Source organism: Tachysurus fulvidraco, chromosome 2 (genome assembly GCF_022655615.1).
Source record: "Tachysurus fulvidraco isolate hzauxx_2018 chromosome 2, HZAU_PFXX_2.0, whole genome shotgun sequence".
NCBI classification, from domain to species: Eukaryota; Metazoa; Chordata; class Actinopteri; order Siluriformes; family Bagridae; genus Tachysurus; species Tachysurus fulvidraco.
In genome coordinates, this window is record NC_062519.1 from 36,260,796 (window position 1) to 36,288,179 (window position 27,384).

Genomic DNA, 27,384 nt, shown 5'->3' on the forward strand with positions numbered 1-27,384 from the left:
ACCATTGTCTGGTTACATACAAGCTGAGAACAGATGGCTCCTTCAGATTGCTCTGGAACCTTTCTGACCTGCAGTTACATCACTCATAAAAAGAAAGACGGGGATTGAATATGAGTAAATATGGATGTTGAGAAGAACAACGTTCTGACTGCATTTTTTTGTTCTTTCCCCACGTACATATAGAAGTGTAATTTAAAAAAAAATGCAGGATGCAGCACATGACATCATAAAATAGTTCTTCTAATTTTAAAGACCATGCAGTTATTTGACATCCCACTAAGGGGGCAGCAGAGCACTGTCTTTCTTTTCAGATCAAACATAACTAAACCCTTTAAATATATACACAGACACAAACACTACAAAAAAAGAGAAAAACATTCACAAGGCTGTTTTCATTTAAAGTGAAAATTCATATTTTATTGGTACATACATTAATTTAAATCAAGGGCAAAACTAAGAAAAACAAAAAAATAGATATATCAAAGAGAGGGATGTCTACAGGGGTAGAAGAGGGACAGATCACCATTTAATTTCAATTACAAGTGCACGGCTGGCAGAAATCTTACAATTTGAATGTAAATGGATAAAACTGTATAGGGCTTTAAAATCTATATTTGAACATAAACCTGCAGGGCCCGAGGGATTACTGCTTTGGATGGCCTTCAAGTACCAAGTGCACTTGGACCAAGTAAGAACAGCGCAATCAGGCATGTGACTGCGCACTATAATTGAATCATTGTTACACAAATTGATAAAATTATAGGAGAAAGGGTAAAGACAGATTCATGAGTTTTTCTTTTTGCTTTTTCTTTTTACACATTAGATTAGAATGGCTTTAGGCAATGCTAAGGAAGAATACATTTTCATACAGTTATACAGAACTTTGCTACTACCTTAAATATACAAGCACAAGTACACAAAATGAAATAAAAGCCCACACTAAATTACTCTGTTTTTGTTAAAAAATAATACAAACAAATATAATTTGAAGGTTGAAATTTGGACCTTGAAAGTCCTCGTAGCTCCTTGGTCTGTAGCTTTCAATGTCGGTAAAAAAAAGGAAAATAAAAACATTCTAGGGAAATAGAGGCTGGTATAAAATGCAGATAAAATTTTCCAAAACGTTTCATTTAAATGCTTGCCATCTCACCTTTTTTTTTTTTTTTTTTTTTTAAAACAATAACAATTCCGGGCTGTTCTACAGCATGGCGGTGGTGTACATGGTTTCAGTCCGAATCTTCCACTAATGGCAGGGAAAGATCTGTAATGAGGTGAGTGGGATGAGCAGGTCTTCAGAGCAAACACACCTGACAACATCCTTCACTTCTTGCCATTTTATGAGGGTGTGTGCACTTTGCTGGCGTTTTACACGTCGGCCTTCTCCTCCGAGGACAAAACAACCAACCTCCTTCTTAACTTAAACAAGGGAACTATCTACACCTTCCTCAGAGGAGCATTCGCACAGTAAAACACCAACAACTTCATGGTTACTGTGTTCTTAAAACCCAATACATTTGATTTACACTTCACTTGTTCTTAGTCCTGGCTCTCCTCTGACCCGCGGTCTCACTCTTCTCTCTAGCACGGTGAGACGGGGCGAAATGAATGGTCGCCATTTTGTGAAAGTGGATCTGCATGTAGATGAGCGAGTCGGCCATGTGTCTCCAAACCCCTACTCCCTCTGTGACCTCCTCTCTCTTCCCCAATTCTCCTGGACCCTCCCCTCTTGGCCTGAGTCTCACTGAGAGGCTTGGGAGGTGGGGTTATCGCTCTTACTCTCCTGGCTGGAGGGAGCCTTGTTGTTCCAGGGACTGTTGGAGCCCAAGGCTGGAGAATTGTTGAAGCTGTCCTCGTCATCAATGCCATTGGCTGCGTCAAATTGTGTGTTCTCTAGCCGCGTGATCAGACGCTCGTCTTCATCGCCAAACTCCCCTCCCATTAAAGTGGGCTCACCCACAACCATCACGTCCTACAGAAGAGAACATTAAAACAACCAGTATGATAATTAGCAGCTTTGTAGTGGTGTACTGTTATAAGATCATTAATATTCAAAATTATTCACATGTTAAGTTTAGAATTAATATTCAAATGCAGCCTTGTTTAAATCCTGCTTACAGGTACTTGGCTGGAGAGTGGGAAGCTGCCAGCAGGGCTCTTTTTCTTGCTGTTATTGTTGTTGGTGGTGCCTCCTCCTGCACTCATGGTGCTGCCGCCCGAGATCTTACGCTTCCGCCGCTTGTTGGGTGCCTGCCGTGCTGGCTCAGCTGATGAAAGACAAGCCAAAATCAAAGCTTTATGATGAGCAACAGTCTAGTCAGTGCATATAGCACAGACACTTAATCCTAAAGATTAAGAAAAAAAAAAGAAAAGAAAAAAAAAAGAAATATAGCGGTGCCTTCATTAGTATTACAAAGTAGTGCACTTGCTGAAAAATCCCCTACAATCTACAGACATGTCCAGGAGAATATTTAGGTATTTATTGCTGTCCAAGGGGTTTCCTGGGCAATAATGCTGAAAAGAAAACTAATACTTTTGTCTATGAGAAACACATGTCAGAACAGGAAGAATAACAAATCCCAGTTTGATTTAAAAAAAGAAAAAGATAATATTTGCTTACCAGGAGGAGCTACCATCCTTTGCCATTTCTGAAACAGACAGGTCTTGAGACAGTCCCTGGGGCTCAAGCTGTATGTTTTATGCCTGGACATGAGCTCCTGCATTGGCTCCAAGATCACACATAGCTTTGGAGAGAGATATTCTGCTTTATTATGTTTGCCTTGTGCAGGTACAACAACAATGTGAAGAGTAAAATTTGTTTGAAGGACATACATTCATGTAATTGAATGCGTTATTTCAATGTTTTATAACACTACTCCATTCTCAGAGTTGTAGGTGTTAAAAACAGAAGTAAATCAGAATCACTGTCAATATTCAGCAGGTTAGGTGTGATGCGATTTCACACTCTTAGCTGATTTATGACTATACTGCTGCCTCTGTAAGACAGCCGATGCATATGGAGGCGTATGATACATGAACACTCACTCGGAGGTAGTTGAGTGTGGAGTTGGAAAGACCGCATCTCGTGATGTTCTTGGACAGCTGGTCCACCATCTGCGGGTCCTGAGCCTGGAACGGCAGACATAGGATAAATCAAGCAGTCCTTAAATATTAACGTTATAATATTTTTACAATTAAAAGGATGCCTTTGGCTGAATCTCATGCTATTGGCAGAAGGTCTGACACATACGTGCATAGCCAGGATGCTGCGGGGAATGAGCTCTCTGTGCTGCCTTATGCTGAAGTGCCATGTCTTTATTCTCATCATGTCATCAAACATGAACTCCAGGTATAAACGTCCTTCCACGCATACCTGCGTTTGCAAGGCAGAGAGATGTGATATAGTAGGTTTACACACACAATAAATATATTTATATTAAACTTACATTTATTCATTTTTTAATTAAATACGACTTACAAATGAGAAAACAAGTAAAGCCATATATATCAAGTAGAAGACAATACAAGCTGTGTCACTGTACAAGCTTTATAATGAAGTGGGAGTGCAGGAAAAAGGTTTAGGCTAGTGTCTTGTTTGTCTAATTGGTGACAATAAGTTATAGATAATAAATAACGCTACACAATAATTCGACAATAACAAAATAAATCTAATAGCAATAATAAAGAAGAATTTGCCAAAGATTGACAGAATTTGATTAATCTGACTATCTGTGAATATTGATGTTGCTGTTGTCGTTACACTATAACGCTACAACATGTATGGGTGCACAGATGCATACACAATTCTGCATTAATACCTACCTGTGTAAACATGGGCTTGCCATTCTGAGTGACCATCGTACACTGATCACAGTCCAGAGACACAAAGTTATTGTGGAAAGACTCCTTAGGGTGCTTTAGTACATAGTAGAGCTCTGTTGCACCCCCTTCAAATATACTGCGGAAGTAGCGAGGAATCAGAGTCCGGCCAATTGCTGAAGGGGATGAACACAATTTCCATTAGCAACTAATAGGCACATACTTCTAACATTAAAGTTTGGACTACTAGAATAATTACAGAAAAAGATTTCAAATAATACAAGCATTTATTTCAAACATTGTTTGAGCCTTACTGTATCGCTTAGGGCCGTCCTCTAGACAGAAGGTGATTGTCAGCATGGCATCATCCTCAAAAAACTCTGTGGTGAAGGCGTCCCACCAGAGATTATCACACTCCTGGAGTCAACAATCGTGCAAGAGAATGAGAAACAGTGAGAGTGTGTGAGAAAAAGCAAGAGAGGAAAAAGCAAACAAAGCAAATGCTCCAGCCAGCTCCAGCTTTTTTGACACCCTCAGTACAGATGAGTAAAAAAGGTATATATTTAGATTTTATTTTCTAAATTCAGAATTCAAAATCTCTACTCAGATCTCTATTACAGAGGAATTCCTCCAAATAATTTTACTGAATAAACTGTTCTGTAAAATCCGTTCTGTAGAGAGCCTCTTTACGAGAAAATAAGTATTTTAACGCTAACATCATCCAAAAAGTAGCTTTCTGATTAATTTCAAATCTCCCCTTCGGATAAAGAAAAAAAACTGTAATAACAGAAGCCAATGGCAAATATTAAACTTCAAATTAACATATTCACATACATTTGCTCTGATGTTTAGAAACTATCCATAGCAAGAACTAGTGGGTTTTTTTTAGTGCATTCATATAACTCTGCAGGGGATGTGACCAAACAGCAATGTTTAATATTATAAACAATCAATCCTAATAGTTTCTGGCCTGTAGTAATCTGGAAATAAAATGGCTGCAGGAACAAAAGCCCAAAAATGAAAATCAACCATAATTCCTCAGGTGGTATTGTGACTTTACCTCACTTACCTCTGTCCAGTTTTGTAGCCGTTTGTTAAGCTCAAATATCCTGTAGTCTGTCTGGTTCCCATATGGCGTGTGCCTCCTGGTATGATAAAGGAAAAAAAACAAAAAAGAGATTTGTTATAAATGAAACACCTATATGGATCAATTATGCGAGAAAAGAAAGCAGGAAGTGACTGATACATACCCTATTCCAGGCTCTAGGTATGTGGGGGGATACATGGGCGTCGGGCTACAGAACAAGACAAAGAAACAAGACAATATTCATGATTACACAGGGCTTTCCCAGTAGCCATGTTTTAACAGTCAATTATCAATGATCATAGACAAAAATAGCCTTTACATATTGATGTGTTTTTATTCACCAACAAGCATGACTAAAATTTAGTGATGCATATTAGAAGCTGATGATTTAGGATTAAGTTTGATGCCCCTGTGGGTGCAGATTCAGACAGGAAGTGGATTGTTTTCTCCCCAGACAATATTTTTCCTCTTATCTCTATAGTGCAGTGAAGACAGCCAGACACAGTCCCCAGCACTTTTAGTGCCCCCACCCTTTCACCATCCAATCAGAGCTGAGGCTGTTGAGTGACGGATCGTTAACCACAGACTCAGGGGGGTCAGCCTTGGGGTTCTTGTTCCTCCTTACTCCACTATCTCACTCTGGACAAACTGGTCCTGGCTGACTTGGCAAAACCTACGCCAAACAACTGACAATCTTGGTTTCTGGCTTTTATTTTCAAATAAACTATTATGTTGTATTACTGTAAGCAAATCAATAAATGACACACAACACCACACACACTGAAAGTGAAAAGAACAGAAACCGCCAAACTACATTTATTTAAATCTATTACACTGTGTTAGCAAAAAAACGACTCACCCCACGTCTCGGTCCAGCATGCTGCCGGGATGGAAAGGGGGGAAAGCACTGCCGTTGGGGGGCTCCTTCGGGGAGTACAGCTTGAATGATTTGGAGGAACAGCCTAAAATAGATGGAATGGGAAAATTAGAAAGCTATAGTCTACAAAATGTGGGTCTAATATTTTTTCTCTGAATTTCTGTGTTTACTACTGAGTGTGAATATAAGCGCTTAGATCTCCACAGAAACAACTCTGGACTTGGAATATGGGATATGTTGAATGTTCTGTTTAATTTGTTTAGAAAGTGCTTGAAAATGATAATTACAGTTAATATTAACAGTATTCATAATATCCTCTTCAGCTGTGAGTGGTTCTACACTTTCACTTTTAGAACATTATATGTTAGCATTAGCGACACTGTTCATGTAGTAACTACATAATAAGCACTAGGGCTTAGAAAGATATTGATATAATGTTATAATAAAGACATGATTTATATTTTCTAAGTCACTTTAAAAAAAATCTTTCCAGTCATCCGAACGCAGTCACGGTATGTTCGAAAACTGCAGACATGACTGATTCAGGTGGAAGTTTATCTGTTGGATCATTTCTCTTAATATCTCTTTTCTTTTAATACACAAATATTTTTTTTGAAAACCTTTCTTTAAAAAGAGATATATTTTTAAATAAAGAGACATAAGAAATATATTTCAGACCGTGAATACATGATCGTGAACCTTTTGGACCCGAAGCTACAAAAGCCAGTTGGTCAAAAAACTTTACAAAATATATTTCAACGGGATAAAAAAAGACAGAAACTTAAATGTTTAAATGTATATTTTTTTCTTCGTACATGTAAGCTTCATTCTAGGGCAAATACGTTATCAGTGATATTTATGCTGATGGAATTGTTAACACCCTTATGAAATTGTTCACTTCAGGGGTTCCCAATACTTTCACACTGAACATCCTTTCAGCACATTTAGTACTATTTGTCCTTACTCTTCTACACTATAACGTTGTACAATCCCTTTCGAGCCTGGTTCCTCTCTCATGTTGTCCCAGGGGATTTTCCCTCACCTCGGCCACCTCTTGCTTGTTCTTTAGGGATCTAAAGCTACATCCAGATTTGATATTGGAGATGATATGATATTTGATGCAATGATACATACATTCATACTGTACATACAATACAAATCAAACTGAATTGAAAATTCCTGTTTCAGTTTAAACTATTCCATACACAGTATCAACGAAACTGTAATGGTCAGGTTTTCATTAGCCTGATGATTTACATTTAAATTCAGAAATCCTATTGAAGGTGCATGAGAGCAGGGGTTGATTCAGCATCATCTGTGGCCCAAGTGTGTGACTGCTATACAGGGCAATACAGGAGCCCATTTGCTTGGTTGTTTGCTTGCACGTTCTCTCTCTCCCTCTCTCTCTCTCTCTCTCTCTCTCTCTCTCTCACTCACAGACATGCACACAGAGGGCAGAAGGGGGTTGTGGATTGCAGGCACACCCCTCACCCTATCCATTCTACCTATTAAAAGGATCTACTGCGTGGCACATTCAGCCTCGACAGGGTCATGACCTCCACTGTCACGGGAACGACTCCGCCTAATAATGACCGGCCGTCTCGTCTCGCAAATAAATCTGTGAAATGTCAATGATTCTCGCCCGTCATAAAACCACACGCTGGGTTTTACGAGTTTTGTCTTTTGTCAACCTGTCTTATAAGATACAAGATTGGCTAAAGCATAAGAGAACACTCAGATATTGCACTGATTTCATGCTGTTTTTCTGAGCACAAACTAGGTGACAGGTGCTAAATATGTGACTGGTGCTATATTAAATAAATCCAGTCCAGCAACAAGAAAAAATTAAAAACACAACTTAAAAATAAATTTGTTATATAAACAAAAACATCATTTTCCATGTCCTCACAGCCCAAAAAACAACAAAAAGTTTAATCTCAACACACAAGTCACAATAAAAAAAATGTCAAAATTGCTAAATGTGAATGAAAATGCAAAATGGTGAAGCTTCACACACTTACATCAAACATCACATCACTATAATCAGTTAGGTGTTACTTCAAAAATGATTTACAAATACACAAAAACATGATTGCAAGTTTTTAATGATTAGAAAATCCAGAAAAATGTTAGTTAAGTGTGGCATTAAAAATATGCCTATCCATAAGGAGTGGTGAAAAAATAACTACCTTCAATTTGATTTACAGTGGATCAGTTGTGCACACACACGTATGCCTTTCTATTTTGATCGCAGCACATTAGCACCATGGGCAGATTTCTTTATCCATTGTTAACTGTCAATAATAGACCTGTCAATAAAGCAACCAACCAGCCAACGCTTGTGCATTTATCTGAATCGAACTGGCTGACATTCTACCATGGTGGGGATGTGATAAATAGCAATCTAGTGGTTTCTTTCCATTTCGCAAATGCTTTGAGAGGACCCTGTGTAGTACAGCAGGGGACACGGGGTTCATTTGGTCTCCAGGAAATGAATTGAGACCTGGTCATTTCAGGGTGCTCTATCAAAACCGTGTACACCCCAGTCAATGCTTTGAGCTTTTATCCATCTGCACAGTCTTTTGTTTTTAATTGTTCCTCTTCCTCACACCCAGTTCTTGTGACTTCTTCTTCTCATACACACCTGCTGCAAAGACGTGTGTACAACTAATGAAGACTAAAAAAGCCACAGAGGGCTCCCTCAAATTTTAGTAATATCAAAAAAGTTATAAAAATGGGTCATTTAGAATATCTCTCATCTTTATTTTACACAAACACACACACACGAACACACACACATACGAGTGAGAGAGAAAAACACCCAAACACCCTTCCTTCATCAGTTTACTGCCTTCATGAAACATTCATTTGTGACTTTAAATCATTAAAAATTAAGGGTGGGGGACACTGAACACACAGCTGTCCTGTGCAGCAGCACCTCCGCAAAGTGGTCACAATGAAGTGTATTTCCATGCAGCTGTCATAAGTTATCTTTACGGCCCACAGGTCAGTGGCGTACACTATTTATGCCAATAATGCGTCTTAAAAAATACTATTACTAATTTTTTTTGTTTGTTTGTTGTAATGGAACTATTATTTCATGGGACTGCTTTAAAATAAATAAACAAACAAACAAGTAAACAAATAAATAAATCTGCAAAATGCCCAGTCTACTTTCTAATCAGGCAGCCTACTCCTGAAAGCAGACACAGTGGTGATGTTAACACAAAAATAGTGTTGTGTAGCATGTTGTATAATCAAGTACAGGAACAGGCTTGGTTTAGTCTGTAATTGACCATCTACATTAATTCTGATTGTAATCATTAATAATGATCTTACCACTTCCAAAAACCTGATGCTGTGCATTTGTGTAAATTCTTTTAAGAGGGAAGAAGGAAGTCTTTACTCCAAATGACAATTTTCTTCTGAATCGCAACAGCTAATTAAGACTTGTTCCCCCTTCACCAGAAGAGGAAGAAATGACTACGGCATTGCCATTAAGGGCGATAAATAAGTAAATAAATAAATAAGCAACAGTCCATTAGATCTTAAGAGCATACCATTAACAGAGATCACTCAGCTGGTGGTTAATGACTGTCTGTCTAAATCAAATCAAGCAACAAACACTAACTTCCTGTGCTGTAAATTGCTTTCTTCAAAACAACACCTCCCCCTCACTCTGATCACACACAGGGCCTCTTTCCTACACACAGAGAGGCAAAACACATCACACTAAAGGCTAAAATGTGCTGATAATCTAATTCACCTCAAAATGTGCCACATTATGAGTGGTGCTGACAAGACAGAGAGGAAGCAAAAAATGCACTATGGGACCGCAAATTGCAGCAGCCGCAGCGTAGGACATCCATCTTGCCAAACATGATTCATTACTAGAGAGGGGAAAACAACCCAGCATCTCTCATTCTGGGAATAATACTCTTAAGCTTTAATAAAATGTGATGTTTAAGAGCTGGTGCTCACAGATGTGGAAAAAACAACAAGCCCAATTGCATGATAACATGAACTTTAAAACTAAATTAACCGTTAGAATTTTGTAAAACAAGTCATTTTTGCATAGGATTTGTTTATCTGATTCTGGGGCAGAGAGTAAACCATTTCCAAGTTTTATATTTATATATATGTATATAAAATGGCATTATTTTATTAAAAGGTAGGTAACAAGTCATAACAAAAGGGAAACTAAATAAACGATTAATCATATGTTTACATAGCATTTAGGACCGTACAAATAATTGATTTTGATTTCACAAACATTTGAAAGGTGTGAAATTTCTCCTGGTCACAAGACAGTCTTGAAGCCTTACTAGTCAAGGAAGCTGGATACACCGGCTACATCTGAAACCGCTCCCGATTGGCCACGAAGTGCACTACATAGGGCGTACGATCCATTATGTCACTCGCCGTGCAGTGCACTCATGTAGGAAGAAGAAAGCCGTTTGGAAAACAACTTCTCCACTACTGGTTAGCCAACTCGATTTTGTTAGCCTAGCATGATTTAACGAACCAAAACACTTCTGAAAAAAAGGGCTTAACGTAAACATTAAAACACATATTCTTTTATTCGCTTTGAGCGTTGTTTTATACCTAATTAAATTAAAACCAACTCTATAGCGATTTCAGGTTCCTTTCTATCCGAGCTGAATTAGAAAACTGCCCACCTAGCACCTAGCCACCAGCTAGCAGGCTAGCGCAAAAAGGGCTACAATACATTAAAAAATATGAACCAACTGTATAACAACGAAGAATGCATAATGTGCCTTTTTTTTAAAAATAAAGTAACACCATTAAAAAAAACTAAACAAAAAAACATGCAGCATAAAGTGCAAAAACCACATCATTTTACCTGCAAGAATCGGTTTCCACAAGATTGATGTTTACAAGCTCCAGCGGTAGCACAGTGTAGCTCAGTTCCGGAGCTCGACCTGACTACGGTGGCTACTGTGGAGCAAAACTAAACGTCCCCGACACAAACTCTACACTACTAACAACTACCAGGGAAAACCATCGAAAATAAGACCGATGCGAATAATGAACCGCTAGACTGATGTGAAGGCGACGCCGTTTGCCATTTCCGTAAGCCTGCTAGCTGTGGTGTTGCGGACGGAGCCCGTTATAAGCCCTTTGTTCCAGGGCAGGCATGAACAATAAAGCTGTAGGCCCTCCTCTCTCTCCTTTCACCTCTTTCTCCTCTCTGTCTCTCCCCCACTGGCTTCTCCTTATCATCTCCTCTCTCTTTCTCCCACAATCAAGCTCGGGAGAGAGAAACAGTCCACCGCCCTTCCTCACCCTCCTCCTCCTCCTCCTCTCCGGTCTAAGGTTGTTTTTTTGCATGTAATTCAACACTTATATGTTTACGTTAAAAAAACAGTTTCTTGCCGTATAGTTATTAATGATATTAAAAACAATCAAATAATAAAAATAGATCTACACCTTATGATTCTTTTCTTCATTTGTTGGTACTGAATTGGTGAAAAACCAAGAAAACTACGAATTTCATGTTAGGTTTGTGTATATTTTAAAAACGTTACTGAATCTGATTGATCAAATGACATAATCCAATATATAACATATTAAACACTTTTGCACTATGATATTTATATTTGCCTACCTATCTGTCTGTCTGTCTGTCTGCCTATCTATCTATCTATCTATCTATCTATCTATCTATCTATCTATCTATCTATCTATCTATCTATCTATCTATCTATCTATCTAATCACGGACCTTCTGCCCTTTACATAATTTACATTTCATTTCTTTGTATTCATTCATTCATTCATTCATTCATTCATTCATTCATTCATTCATCTCCAAGCAATTGAAGTTGACATTATTTACATTTGTTTTTAGTTATTAAGGTTTAGATTAAGCCCAATAAATATATCTGACCAGTCAATTAGGTTAACAATAACAACTTATAACTAAAACAGTTAATAATAAAGGATAGATGATGATCTGCACCACTGCATGATCTACACCATTATTTAAAAACGCAGACCTTGGACCAATAATAAAACCCAATAAAAATACTAAATCTAAAAAAATCTAATTAATCTAATGATGAATCTAAAGGTCATTCAATTTGCTAGCACTGGCTTAATGTAACCCCATTACAGCAGATTATAGGCATCAATTTGTCTAATCAAATCACTGCTGCAATTACACATACAAACACCTCAGCTGCATTAGTCCACTTCATAGCCGAGATCATTTGACTGCCAGGTGACCGATAAAAGACAACACAGCTCTGGGGATTTAAAATGATCAGTTCCCACTGAGGTCGATAGCTGGCCACTTCATGTCATGGCACAAAATCAATAAATGTGGTTTCAGGACATTGCGTGTGGTCCGTTATAAAATACTGGAGATATCTCCATCAATAATGGTCTTGCATAACATAAAAGCATTTCAATACGTCAATCATTATTTCCACAGAAAAAAATCCAGGTCAATGTCTTCGTACAAAAATGCACACCAAAACATGCTTAGTTTGATTGTTTCTTCACAAATGGAGTAATAAATAAAAATAAATAAATAATAACAATAATAACAATAATAACTTTTTATATATATATATATATAGCAAATAAAAAGATTTTAATGAGTCAAAGACTAATTTGTAATAACAGAAGTAAAACATAGTAATTATAAAGTTATACACAATGCATATATATATATCTAATTATATATATATATATATATATATATATATATATATATATATATATATATATATATTAGTTTTTTTCAGCACTAACACTTCTCTAAGCCTTATGTTTCATCATGGCTGTCTCTGTTTGTCCCACAGCTATCTTGCACTTGTTTCTGGTTAACTGGTGGAAACTTGCATCAATTTTATTACTCCTTTAACTGCTCTGTATTTGCAGCTGGCTTACAAGTCAATAGTGAACAACTGTCCAAATCAACAGTATGCTCCACAACTGGGAGTTTTCCAGTTTGCACAGTTTAAACCTCTGTGTACATATAATTACCTCTACACACTTATAAGTCAATTATAATTGTTTATACTGCAGTAATGTTAAATTCTATATTTTGATTGGTCAGGGGCTGTTTATAGTGTGGTTTATATTAATGCACTGGTTCTAATACATTATCAGTTTTAGTAACAGCTTACATTGGGGCATGCTCAATGTTCCACAAACTGTTAATAAGTTTTCTGTGAGAAGATTTAGCATTTTTGGAAGGAGTCTCCAGTGTCAGCAAATTAAGACATTAAATCTAAATATGTATGTATAAAACAATATGATGTTGTTCTTTAATAAAAACAAAACACTGTTAGTCTTGTCATATTGTTGTGGCATCAAAGGAATAAAACACCTCGGGGCAAACAGGTGTTTTTGAGTTATAAACTCATCTTTTGAATAAGCAGATGGGATAAGTAAAAAATATTCATTAGAATAACAACTAAAGCAAATCTCTTTTATTGGTTTAAGCATTTAGATTTGCGGATGAGCAATAAATTTGTTTAAAGATAACCTTTATAATGTTAATCTGCTTTAGAAAATGCATGTCTTGCGATTTTCCTATCAGTTTAGTAGCAGGCAGGTCATTACAGGTTTCTCCCTTATTACCCTCTCTAATGTAAACACAACCTGATAGTCTCACCACTGAATAGGGCATGTGTGTACAGCATTTCCAACAATATTTATTTTCCAGTGGGTACTTGCTTAGACAATGAGACTGTCTGGTGTCCTTAAAACCTTTACCTATATGCTACACTGTAGAAGTACACTTAGTGATGCCCTTCCTTGGGGTCAATTTTAGCTGAATTCAATTCAGATCTGTTGTATCTGTATAGCACTTTTAACAATACACATTGTTACGAATCAGCTACACAGAAATATCTATAAGATAAATATCTTATAACTGTTCATTGATGGAGACTTACTGTAAGTGCAAAACTGACCATGGTGATTGCAGAGCAAAACATAACATAGCAATTATCTAAAGTCTTACATAGTTATAATCTCTGTAAGAGTTACAGAGAAGCAGTTGAATAAAAACCAACACAAGGAAGTAAATCTACAAGCTTTAGTGATAGCAGAAAATAACAACCAAATAAAACACATCGAGCCATTTCCGAATATCGTTAAAAGGACATCAGTGTATTTCAGTCTAAACACCATCTACTACATCTGATGTGTATGTCTAATTAAAATGAACAATAATTTGTAATTGTACCAAGTAAGGAACTGTACACTGGTTGACCTGAAACACACTTATAAAAAAAGGCCTGGTGAATTTGGAGAAGAATAGGATAAAAGAAATATAGTGAACATTGCTAAAAATAAATATGGAAGTGTAACAGTATCGATTAGCTCGTGCCTGGAAACATAACGTCATTTGTGTAACAATTTTTTTCCTCTAGCTTGATAAAGCTTTAAAAGTACACATGCTTTGGTAAGATTTTTGTTCTATCATAAGATTTTATTTTTAACATTGTTAGGTTCATCTTATGTAGACTGCATTTTAAACATTAGTTAGCAGAATTTGTCTTGTGCCCTGAAATCTACATTAAATTAAAGCTTCAAATGTGGGTTTGTTTTTTTTGGTCTCTGTTGAATTTGTTTTTATGTTAATCACAGATACATTATAGATGTGGTAGACAGAGATTAGGTTGAGAAATACTATCGCTTTAAAAAAAAATCAATATGAACTCAAGTGTGACTGTGTTAGAAACCAGGGGCTTCGTATCAGAGAGCCACAGAGCAAAGTGTCATCTGCTCAAGTCTATGACTGGTGTAGACTTTGCTTCATTTGTGAGTCAATCAAACTATTTGCCAAGAGAATAAAAAATATTTAAAACCGTCTGCTTAAGACTGAAACTTGTTCAGAATCTAAGTTTATTAAGAACAGATGATGTAAATGATATTATCTACATAATATCTACATGCGATGTAGAATGGTTCTTTCTTACCAGGTGTTTCCAGTTGGTCAGTCATGATGTAGTCTCACTGTTCAATAAAGTTTCGAGCTCTCTAGATTACAAATGTATAACATCGCTTTATGGCTTGCTCTCACTTTTTTTACCCCCCCCCCCCTCTCTCGCTCCGTTTTTCTCTCTCTCTCTCTCTCTCTCTCTCGCTGTCTCTCTCTCTCTCTCTCTCTCTCTCTCTCGGATATCTCTGGTGCCCAGGCGGCAGGGTGAAGGGGTGTCGTTAAGTGACGGGGGGGGGGTGGAAGACTCTCTTACCCACCTTCTGTTCACTAGTCAACAGGAAGTCCTGAGGCACACATCTGCCACACGGCTGATAACAGGCTAAACTGCCCCATTCCACCAATAGTGCCCCCCACTCTTCTAGCTGTCCGTCTTCTCCTTAGTGCCCATTTGGAGATATGTTAAACTGACATATTGGTGCAGCAAAAAACATGACAATGCATGTTTTCTAAATTATTTCATCACTTTAATTGCAAAATCACTATAAGGACTGTTTTTTTTTTAACTTTTTAAAAGAACTCAAATTGTAGTCAATATGCCAAGATGTGGTCAGTGTCCATTGTTTGTTTCTTTTTTTTTACTTAAAGGAGAATGTAGCTTTTCCCTAAACATACAGTATGCCCAATTCTTCACATGACGGTGTTAAGCTCATTCCTGTGATTTCATTCTTATCTAGATGATTTGGTTAAATAGCAGGTTAAGTCTGTACTGAACATTTTTTTGGACAAATTTTTAAGCCTATGTAATCCTCTTCACACCTTCTGGTAAAAGCTCCACCTTCAACTATAAGCATTCCTTTTCATGGTCATGTGCTGAATGATACCAAATTATATTATTATTTAGGGAAAATGGGATAATTGTACAGATTGTTTAACTGCTAATGTTAAACTGTATATTTACATGGAGAGGTTTTGCACAATTAGTCCACATTAGTGTCCACATCCGGACATTACTGAAGCACTGGATGTGGTCTCGTGTTTGTCCTAAAATCAACTTGGATGAACTTGAACTTGAAATAAACACCAAGATGAAGAAATCGTATTGGCTCTGTCATATAGTTCTTCCTCCTCTACGGTCTCTCTTACGTTCTCTCTCCTTCTGGCTTGCTGTTTTTTTAAACCACATTCTGTTCTGCATAGATAAGTCAAGAGAAAGCAAGAAAAAATAAAAACAAACAAACCCCACACAAGCTGGTCACGTGCCGTTAATACTCCTTTGACCCAGACAGCATGAGAGGTATGTGAGTGATTGACAGGCTTGTGAGCGATTGACATGTTTGTGAGTGATTGACAGGTTTCCCCTGGGCTTAGAATATTTCTGTAATGCTAAGCCTCAGATCAATAATGTTTTGATCATGGAGTATGGATTGGGTATTCTCTGTGCTAGCAAGGATACAGAAGAGCAGAGCTGCTCAGATTTCATCCTTAATGTTGTGATAGGAGATTAGAACAGACGTGAGAGACACCGTCAACCAGGCGCCCTCTTGTGCTCAGAAATGATAAATGGCTACACAATGCATCTCCCAGGTCTATAGAGACAGAACATTGAGCGTTTGTGTGTGGGGAAGAAGGAGTTCACACAAAGTTTACTGTTTTACAATTTGAACTAATCAGGGAAAAAACAGTAACATCTGCTCCAAGACCAGGGAGGGGAACATGGCATTGTGGGTCATTTATAAATACAAAACTACAATACAATTCTGATTTCACTGAAGCACATGTGCATTTCTCTGTGCAAACAGAAAGAAGTGCAAATGTTTCCATTCTCTTAATGCCTGAGTGAGAAAAATATATAGCTTCATTTGACTTTTTTGTCCACAAAACAACATAACCTGTGTACTATTTGTACTTTTCTATTAAGAAAAGCTCCAGTTCCGACATGGCCTAAACATTTCAGTAATTAAGTCTAAGCCACCATCGTTGACCTGCTCTATCTCATTTGTTTGAATGTGCCCAATTACTTAAAACGGTAGACACATTTTGCTTTGTTAAAACCTATTAAAAGCGTGAAGAGCTCAAGGAGTCATGTTTGCTTTAAACAGTCTATTTAAAAGTCAGTGGGAATCAGGGTGGCAGCTATTTTAAAATGTATAATTTGAAAAAAATACTTTCAGAAAGTGAAAGTGGGTGATACCATTTACCAGCAGTGAAAAGTGGAAACAGTCGAAAATAAAGAAAAACACCTACTAAAGAAGTGGAATATTACCCTCATAATTAAGTCACATTCAGAAACACTGTTTACATTAAAGGGCTCATGGCCTGTAATCATTTGAATTGAGGGAACACAAACTTTTGCATTCAGCTTTATCTTGAAGGAGTACAAAAGAACCCGCAAGGTACGTCCTTATTCTTTTTCTATTGACGTAAAATGTTCTCTCATAAGCTCATGTTACTCAGGTAATAGAGCTCTATAATCTTTAATCTGTCCATACATTTCTCTCTCTCTCTCTCTCTCTCTCTCTCTCTCTCTCTCTCTCTCTCTCTTTCTCTCTCTCTCTCTCTGTCTCTCTCTGTGTCTCTCTCTCCCTGCACTGGTGCTGCCTGGGGGATGATGGGTAAGTGACATTGCCCTGATGTTGCTGCGTTCTCGGTGCAGGAAGCCATTTTGTTCCAGATCTGTGGCTGCTGGGAGACAGGTTTGATGTGTTAGAGACAGCCTGGCCAATGACAGATCAGTGTGCCAGCCAAACGCACAGTCACACACCAGCTAAGTGATCTCTCTCTCTCACTCTCTCACCCTCCCTTCCTTGCTCTTAATGCTCCCTCGGCCTCCCACTTCTTCTCTGGCTCACTCTCCCTCCCTCTTTAACAACGGTCTTGCTCGCTCTTTCTCTGACACAAACACCCTCATACTGTGCTCCTTGTTTTTTTCTACTCCCTCCATCTCAGACACACATCCTCTACAGACTGCGATTGTGTAACTGCAAGCGCCATGCGTGTGGTTGCCATTTTAGTGCTGCTGCGATTTAAGTGATTTTCCTCTAATCAAGTACACCACGTGACTTTCCGCATGAGAGAGCACCAACCTCTCTTTCTCCTTGTTGCCACAGACAGGGTGGGGGGGCATAAGGGAAAATGAAGAAAAAGATACAAAAAGAGAGGGCAAACTGAAGGAGGGAAAGGAAGGAGAAGACAGGTAGGGAGGAGCTTGTGACCTGTGGATGCTGAAGGTGACCACAGACTGCAAATGTTTATATGTTAAAGAAATACTCCCATGTTTCCAAACCTAACCTCAATGCTCTGTGTAGGTAGCTTATGTCTAAGAGTCATTCTTTTTCTGAGATAGGAATGGAAAACCTATTTAATCAAAATTCACTTATAGTTTATTTACAGCCTTTATGAATTCAGAACTTGTTGAATTCCACCAATAAAGATTTTAAAATTTATAGCAATATACTTTGAATTAAAAACTACACTTTAACCATACCTCTTGGATGAGACAGACATGAGAAAGAGTCCAAATCCGTAGAGTTTAATCCAACTTCTACACTGGAACAATAGCAGCTACAACAACTTCAGTAGATCTGCTGAGAACTAGAACAAACACACCTACAAGCAAAAACAACAACATCGTTCCTCAGTTAACTAGCAAAAGCTAAAAAATTCAAGCTACGTTCTACAATATTAAGAAACACAAAGACACATAGCTACATTTAGAAAATCTGTTCCAGATAAAGATAGAATAAAATGGCTCATTACCAACAACTAAACCAGAAGGCCACAAGATGAAGCTTGTCTGTAATATATATATACATACTCATGTTTAATTACAAAGGAGTTCGTTGAGGCTGTTAATAAGATTTTTTGTAGTGTACTATCAACAATTTCTGTGATATCATTTGGCATACTTTTGTGGTGAGAGATGCTTCTTCAAAATACATTTTTTCTTATTTATTCTCACTTGTTTATTGTTTTTACATTAATCAATTTTTTTAAGGTTTAATGTTCAGTCAGTTCCCTAATAAACCCCTCAAACAAATAAGGGTAAAGTGTTGACATATGTATCCAAATAAATCTAAAATAATTAAAAAATTAAATTTTGAGGTAGCATCCCTCACCACAAAACTGAGGCAAATTATATCACAGAAATTGTTGAGTACACTACAGAAAAATCATATTAACTGCCTCAATGACTTCCTTTGTAATGTATTAAACATGAGTTTTAAACACACAGGTTTTCTGTTCTTTTCTCAGTACAAGGCAACACTGAAATCTTGTCTGTGTTGATCACACACACTACAGCTGACTCAAAATATGGATCTAAATTCTGGCTAAACGAAAACACCTTAATCATCGACATGTTGAGACATACAGTAGATGACTTCATTTTAACAGTACATACTCATACATGCACATACATGTACATGTGCTTGCAACACTCACACGCACCTCCAACCTAGACCACACAAGAAGGGGGTGTATCCCACTGCTCAGCATCACAGAGGAATGTAAACACACTGAGTTTATACTGAGCTATCCAACTCTCTGTCTCTCTCTCTCTAGCTTCGCCTTTCACTCTAGCTCCTACTTGCTCAATACTAACTCACTCACTCTTAAATCTAAGAGTGATCTCATTCTCTCGCTTTAGTCTATACTAAACACAATCTGCTCTTTCTGACCACAAGCCATGAACAATGCTCGTTCTCAGACCAAATACACAACCGATGAAACCAATACTCACTAAAAATGCACCATTATAACCACTGATCACATAATAGGGCTGCAGCCACAAGCCATTAACCAGCCACAGTCCCTGTACACAAATTCACAGACACACACACACACACACACACACACACACACACACACACACACACACACACACACACACACACACACACACACACACACACACACACACACACACACACACACAAGGTACTCTGTAAAACCAAGTCCAGAAAACAATCTATGAGTCACTCACCTTTCCAAGACCCATTAATAAAACTTGGCTGTTATCATTTACGCTTATAAAAATGTAAATTCACAGCAATATGTGAGTATAAGTCAAATTAAGGCCTTTTTGACAGACAGTCATTGAGATGTCTTGTTCTGAATGATCCAAACACTCAGTAGGTTCTATGTACACAGGCACTAAACAAATAATTCATATGAACTTATTTAATGGTTCATAAAACTTTATGGATATGATATTGCAACAGAGAGACTGAACAGATGCTCTTGAGAAACAAGCAGGCGTGCTCAACTTTATGACTGGTTTTAAAAAAGGCCATCTTGTAAATCTACTGGGACACTGTCATAAAACAACAAATGCCACAAAAAAATCTCTGGTTAGAGCTAAACAGTAGATATACCGATTTATTAATTTATAATCATTATTTGAGCTGTCTGTTTGAATAAAGGAGGAAATTAAGAAATCTATGCAGCAGGAGCAAAAGCTGATGCGATGGCTATAACCGCGAGATGTCTTACAGAGTAGGAAGTGTTATCAGTGCTTGCTTCAGGGCACAAATGTCACAGACGTGCATGAGTGCCTGTTGCTCTGGGCGCCTGAGATGGCATCGCCTGGGTGAACTCTACAATAACGGAAATCAAACAGATGTCTCTGTGGCAGCACAGTCGTAATCGAAGACATTGTTTGTTCTTTCGCTTTGATATCAGTCCTGATCCTTCATCTCAATTTTTGTTCCTCTTTACACCTCTCTAAACAGAAAGGATTGTTTTGTTTATTTGATAAAGAAAAAAAGTCGCTCAATCACAATAGCCTCTGGTTTTCTCTGTCCCCTCCTTTCGTTCTGTTGAGAGGAAGGCATGAGAGGAGAAGGTCAGGGGGTGTTTGATGGGTCTTCGCTTGGCTGATTGTCACTCTAGCCAATGAGTCTGAGCAACAGAGCAAAGATATCAGCCTGTTACATTAACACTGCAGAGGGACAGAAAATGAATGAGAGAGGGAGATAGGGAGAGAGAGAGAGAGAGAGAGAGAGAGAGAGAGAGAGAGAGAGAGAGAGCAAACCCTATCAGCAGCAATACACCCAGTCAGAGGTTTAGCCTTATCCCGAAGTTCTCCCAACACTTACAGCCTTTCCACTTCTTATGCGCCTATGTTTTATTCAAGTCAGTTCATGATGTCTAAGCTTTTGTCCCATAGGGAGAGAACACACAGTGATCTCTCAACACATCTTATCTGTACTGAAGTACAAACCAATATTTCGCTTCATTTAAATAAACCATGCTGCTTTGGGCTAAATCAGGGGAGGCTAATACCTTCATTATGCCAAGCTGGAGAGATAGCGAATCTTCCAACTACAAACAAACAAGAAAACAAGCACAGGCCGGTTCCAGCTCTGGAACACAAACAAGTCCATCACTGACGTGATATAAAGACCAATATTTTTCAGCCAAGTCTCTATCATCTACATCTGTAGTGTTTGTACAATAACCCTGGAAAAGAATTTTAATATATTTCGCCATGCTAACAAAAGAATAGTAGACGTGTTTACTCAAAAGCCACTTTGAATGTAGGCCTAAGGGCAGTTGTTGAGGGCAGCCAGTAAACATTTATGAAAAACATGCTTTTGAAGAACCCTTTAATGAGTTCTTCAGTCAAATGGACTTGTAAATGAAGCTATAACTAAGCTCTACATTTGTATCATATGTCCTAAGCAATTACTTTGTCAGAGAGAAAGATATATGGTTATATCTTACCAAAATAGCAACTGTAGCTTTAAGCATGAAGTGAGGATACCACAAAACTTACAGGAAAGAGTAAAAACCTGGGACAACAGCTTTACTAAGATTTCTTTCATGTCTCTTCCATTAACATGCATTATTAGAGTGTAACAATTGCAGTTTTTAATACAATCACATGATTAAAAAACAAAAACCAGTCATTCATAATCCAAGTCTATGGTCATTTCTCAGTACCAGAAAATGTATACATGTGTTACAGGTGTTGTTTGAAACTGGTGGAGTTTTGCTTTAAATAATGAAACAAACAAACAAACAAACAAACAAGCAAACAGACAGACAGACAGACAGACAGACAAATAAATAAATAAATAAATAAACCCAAAGCCAGCATGAAGGGTTGTGGAATACAGCCGTCACTGACACTTGTTGATTTGTGTAGACAGAAATCCCATAATAATCCTGCTGATGCCAGTGTGTGGGCGCATAAAAGTCAACTCAAAATGGCTAATCACAGAAACATACTCCGCTGAGCCACTCCATCTCTGACAGGCAGCATCAAACAGACAGATACAAGCACATTAACAAACAGAAAGAAAAAAGTAGAAGAGTTACACATTTGTACAGTGAAACAATTCTAATGGCAAGTAATAACGCTTACATGTGCCATGATTGCAAAGGAGAAAGCAAGTGCCATGAGAACATCAGCTTGACCTTTAGCTTCATACCAATTTTACCTCAGCAAACTTTCTGCACATCTGGCTTCCGACATAAAATTTGCTAGTTAAAAATACTCATTTCCCATTCCACAGCCTGTTCAGAACTAAGGCTCCAAAACGATCAACAACAACAAGAGCCACAACAAGGCAACCCGAGTCTGAACCATGAAGCTCTTCACGGCAGTCACCAATGCAAACCATCTGTGTGGGGAAAAAAAGAAAAACACCACCAAACTCTTCCAATTTCTCCCTTGCTCAATCTGCTTTTGAGTCTGCCCTGAAACAAAACTCTAACACATACACAAACACACACACATGCACACATACACACACACAGCTCCACAGAGTACAACAGGGGGCAGCCATGTTTCTCCAAACGTGTTCCTCCTGTGCCTTCCCCTGTCATTGCAACAAAGCCCTCGGGCCACGTCCTCTCGCCACGCCGACGCACTTGACAACACACTCTATCTCCCTCAGCAACCGGGTTGTAGTCACGGCGACAGCAGAGGGCTCTTACCCGGACACGCGCAGCCGCCCACGGACATCTTCTCACATGCCCGTTCCTGACGCTGCTCCGAGCTGATGGTGGAACGCTCTGACGAGACGCTTCGCTTATTCTACTCTTCTGCTTCTTCTCCTTCACTCCGCTCTGCTTCTGTTGCTGCTGCTCACATGGGCGTCTGTTTTTCCAAAGGTCCACACATGCACGTATACACCGAGGAAAGAGAGAGAGAGAGAGAGAGAGAGAGAGAGAGAGAGAGAGAGAGAGAGAGAGACAGAGAGACAGAGAGAGGGGGAGAGGGAGAGTATGAGAACGTGGAGGGAGGGAAAGGTTAAAAAAAGAACAAGAGCACAAAGGAGTAAAAGCAGAGAAAGAAAGAGAAAAAAGAAAGAGAAAGAGAGAAGCAGAGAGTTGCAATGATCCTGCTGCCTTGACTGTACCCTTGTGCTTATTAGTGTGCTGATAGCAATGCAGGTGGGAGGAGAGAGTAAGACAGAAAGAGAGTAAGAGAGTGAGCGAGACAGAAAGAGAGAGGGAGTGATTATGTGTGTGTAGGGCGAGAGAGTGTGTTAGAGCGAGCGAGGGAGGGAAAAAGAATGGGAGGGTGAACAAGAGGGCTGTCAAAGTGACCTGAGCAGCAGATCTCAGAGAATAACAACCATGTGATGTGGCTCTCTCTTTTTTTGCTTTTAAAGATGTACACACTGTTTTCCTACCCCGTGCCCACCTTTTGCACCCTGTGCCCCCGCTGCATCCACATAAGTGCTCTCATGGTGGGGTTTGGTTAGCTGGCAGGCGATGAGTTAGAGGAGCAGGACACACTGTCTGAGTGGCTCGTTACCATCCGCGGCAAACAAGTGAGGGAGGGTGTGTGTGGTCATCTGACATCTTTCTGCTCATTCTCTCGCTGTGTCTTTTGCACTCCTGGCTGCCTGCCTGCATTCACTCCATTAGTCGCCAAACCTGTCTTTTTTTTCTCCCATTCCATCACACACTCGGTCTTACACAACAAAGTGATAGAGTGGAGAGAGAAGAGGAAGTTACCTTGGCTAATTCTGCCCCTCCATGCTCCATTCACCTAAATGCTGAGGAGCATTGGAATGCATGGTGTATGGAGGGGTACACTTTTAGCCCGCAATCCTCCTCTTATTTCCTCTAAATGAACCTCTGCAGCTCAACAAAGAGCTCTTTAGAACCTCACAGCAGGAGGCTGCAAGCATAACTGGTGTGTGTGTGTGTGTGTGTGTGTGTGTGCGCGCGTGTGTTCAGGAGGTCAAATATGTTTCTGTGTGAACTGGCTCTTTCTGTTCTATAATAATGGAGAACATGTCAAATATTTGTTCTTATTGCAGGTTTAACGTTGTTATTGACAAGCTCCACTGTTACTGTGGATGTGGCGATAAGATTATTGGTATCAGTCATGAAGAACGTCCGATATAATCCACTGAGATATTTGTGTGCTGACCAAGATTACACAGAAGTGACACAGATTGTCTAATAAATTATTATTATTATTTTCACATAACTTGCCAAACTAACTTGAGGCTTGCAGAGAGAAATACAGATGTAAAGAAACAGAAAAAGCATATAATTTAGTATGCAAACTAATCTTACACCGGCCACTTCAAGTTATCAATCTATTTCTGTTAACATTCTGCACTTTCACTTACCTGACTAATTTCACTATTATAAATCATTTATAATAGTGATTGAGTCATTGTGTTACATCATCTTAGCATCTTTTCATTCAAACTTTTTGTTTTACTCCTTTCTGCTATCCACAATGAATCATTATGAGAAACTTTGATTCTTAATTCTTTACTCACAAGTGAACAGTATGTTATTAAATATGTTTAAAAATAGATATATATTTTTTGGTTTAGTTTTAGTAATCAAAATGCTGTGGTCTTGAATTACAAAATCACAAATAATGAGTGGTAATTTGTGTGCAAGGGGATGAGCTTCAATCAAATTGTGGGCATATTGAAAGTGATTTACAAAAAACAAAGCTAAGGGAAGGACACTGTATGTAAATTAGTGTTTTGTTTGTGCTATTTGTTTTTGCTCTGGATTTAAAAAGACTCCAAAAACAGTGAACAGAAATGCTTTACATCTTTTTTGCATGTTTAGTATAACACAGATTCAAAGCTGTGAGACAGGCTAAAAACCCTGTTGAAAATATGTAACCATGTGGTGATTTGTTATGAAACCAACTTTAACCTACATCCTCTAATCATTATAAGACAATAAGGTGCATTTTTAATAACTTCCCATTATTATAACCTACCAAATCTTACCGTACAAGGAAAAGCTTGAAGCTTCGTCACAAGACCCTTGGAAGCTCCACAACATCATCTCTTCTCTATTCAACCCTCCGGCTCCACCTTCTTCATCCTCCCTGATTGCAGAAGACTGCTTCTTTCTACCATGAGAAGATTGAGGAAATCTGCAGGACCTTTACTTCTGCCCTGACTGCACTTACATCTCACAGTCTGGATTCCCCCACTCCTTTGTTGTCGCATTTCTCAACTGTAGCAGCAGAAGAGATTTTACATCTCATCCAGTCTTGCAATCCTACCACCTGCCCATTGGATCCACTCCGTTCCACTATGCTACAGACCATCTCGCAAGACCTTCTGCCCTTCATTACCACTATCATCAACAGATCCATAGCATCTGGTCAGGTACCAACTACTTTCAAGAGAGCAAGGGTTATTCCCATCCTAAAAAAAAAAAACTGCTCTGGATCCATCAGACATCAGTAACTACAGACCAGTATCACTTCTCTCGTTTCTTACAAAAATTCTTGAACACATTGTCTATAATAAACTGTCTATCACAGAACAACCTCCAAGATCCCAACCAGTCTGGCTTTAAAGCAGCTCATTCCACAGAGACAGCCCTTTTGGATGTCTCTGAGAAACTACATGCTGCTAGATCAGCCAAACTGTCATCCGTCCTTATCCTCCTTGACCTTTCAGCAGCGTTTGATACGGTCAACCACAAGACTCTCTTGTCCACCCTCAGGAGTCTGATCTGCAAATCCCAATTCTGGGATTTGCAGATCAGCTTTGGAATGGTTTGCTTCCTACCTGGAAGGACGCTCATATCAGGTAACATGTAGGGGAGTGACATCTGCTCCATGCAGACTCTCCACAGGTGTCCCACAGGGCTCAGTACTTGGTCCTCTTCTTTTCTCCCTGTATGCTCACTCTCTTGTTGAAGTTATTTACTCACATGGGTTCTCTTACCACTGCTATAATGATACACAACTTACCTTCTTTTTCCCACCCTCAGATACCACAGCTTCTGATCGGCTCTCAGCATGTCTGGCAGAAATATCATAATGTATGACTGCTCATCAGTTAAAGCTCAATCCTAGCAAAACTGACCTGCTGTTCATCCCAGGTGATTCATCCCCAGGTCATGACCTTGCTATATCTCTGCACAACGATCTGATCTCCCCTTCAGCCACAGCTCGCAACCTTGGGGTAACCATGGACAATCAACTGTCCTTTTCCTCTCATGTTGCTCTACCACATTAGAAAGATTCGGATATTTTTGTACACACAAGCTGCTCAGGTGCTCAGGTTCAGTCTCAAGTCATTTCAAGACTGGATTACTGCAATGCACTGCTGGCAGGTCTACCTATGAACACAATTCATCCTCTGCAAATGATCAAAAATACAGCTGCACAGCTTGTTTTCAACCTGCCTAAGTTCTTACATACCACCCCGCTGCTGCGATCCCTCAACTGGCTTCCGGTAGCTGCACACATCAGATTCGAAACACTGATGCTGGCCTACAAAGCCAAAAATGGACCAGCTCCCTCTTACCTCAAAGCATCATCGCTCCTTGCACTGCACCCCGCACCCTCAGATCTACCAGCACTGCTTGACTGGTTCCACCATCTCTCAGGGTAAGAGGCAAGTATACTACAACACTCTTTTATGTTCTGGCACCAAGGTGGTGGAATGAACTTCCCCTAGCGGTTCGGACAGCTGAGTCACTAGCTATTTTCAAACGACGGTTGAAGACCTATTTATTCAGGAAACAATTCTACTGGCACTATTTTCCCTATTTTTTGCATTAAAAAACAAACAAAAAGAAACATTTGAAACTTTTTCATTTTAACTTTGAACAATGTTTAAAACTCATGGTATCTTAAGAATGTAACCTAGTGAACCAGCATTAATCCAATGATAGAGATTTAAGCACTTCTGTACATCGCTCTGGATAAGGGTGTCTGCCAAATGCTGTAAATGTAAATGTACCAAATTGTATACTTTTGTTCTTAACTGGCAAAAATGGGTTTGCACAAATATAATACTTGTAATATCTTTTATATTAATTCTATTGATTTGCACAAAATTGCTTTTCCCAAAGTGACTTTTAGGCTCAGCAAATTGCCTATTCAATAATCCAGTCTCATCACCCCACACTGTATTTCTGTGTAAACACTCCAAGTTGCATATTCATTATTCATTAATACAAACCCAACAGAAACAACAGACCATCTACTCCTGTGTAGAGACTGTTAATACATCAGCTTGCACATGTTTTGCATGTGTTATTGAGTTTGCACATGAATACCTTAAGGTAAATTAGGGCCATGATATTAAATAGGCATAATTGGAGACACCTCTTGACCCCTTAAAATGTTGCTTATGCAACACTGTGAAAACATTTGAGTCAATTTACCTAGAATACAAAAATGGAGCAGCAAAGTTTTCTAAAGTTTATATTATATGAAAAG

General features: G+C 38.7%; 1 protein-coding gene across 9 annotated transcripts; it reads right to left on the reverse strand.

The window, feature by feature from the left end:
- Window positions 1-389: 389 nt before the first annotated feature.
- Window positions 390-23,129, reverse strand: ldb1b (LIM-domain binding 1b). 9 transcript variants are annotated; one of them, XM_027162935.2, is made up of 11 exons: window positions 22,644-23,129; window positions 5,763-5,865; window positions 5,067-5,111; window positions 4,877-4,961; window positions 4,131-4,233; window positions 3,820-3,992; window positions 3,248-3,370; window positions 3,043-3,126; window positions 2,618-2,741; window positions 2,116-2,264; window positions 390-1,969 (listed from the first exon to the last, which is right to left on the reverse strand). In XM_027162935.2, the coding sequence occupies exons 1-11, from the start codon at window positions 22,669-22,671 to the stop codon at window positions 1,739-1,741; spliced, it is 1,248 nt and encodes a 415-aa protein (XP_027018736.1). In that variant the 5' UTR covers window positions 22,672-23,129; the 3' UTR covers window positions 390-1,738. The 9 variants fall into 9 exon arrangements, with proteins under 9 accessions (XP_027018736.1, XP_027018760.1, XP_027018752.1 ...); XM_027162959.2 differs by having other exon boundaries at window positions 4,886-4,961; window positions 22,644-23,125; XM_027162951.2 differs by lacking the exon at window positions 22,644-23,129 and adding an exon at window positions 14,740-14,893.
- Window positions 23,130-27,384: the final 4,255 nt, after the last annotated feature.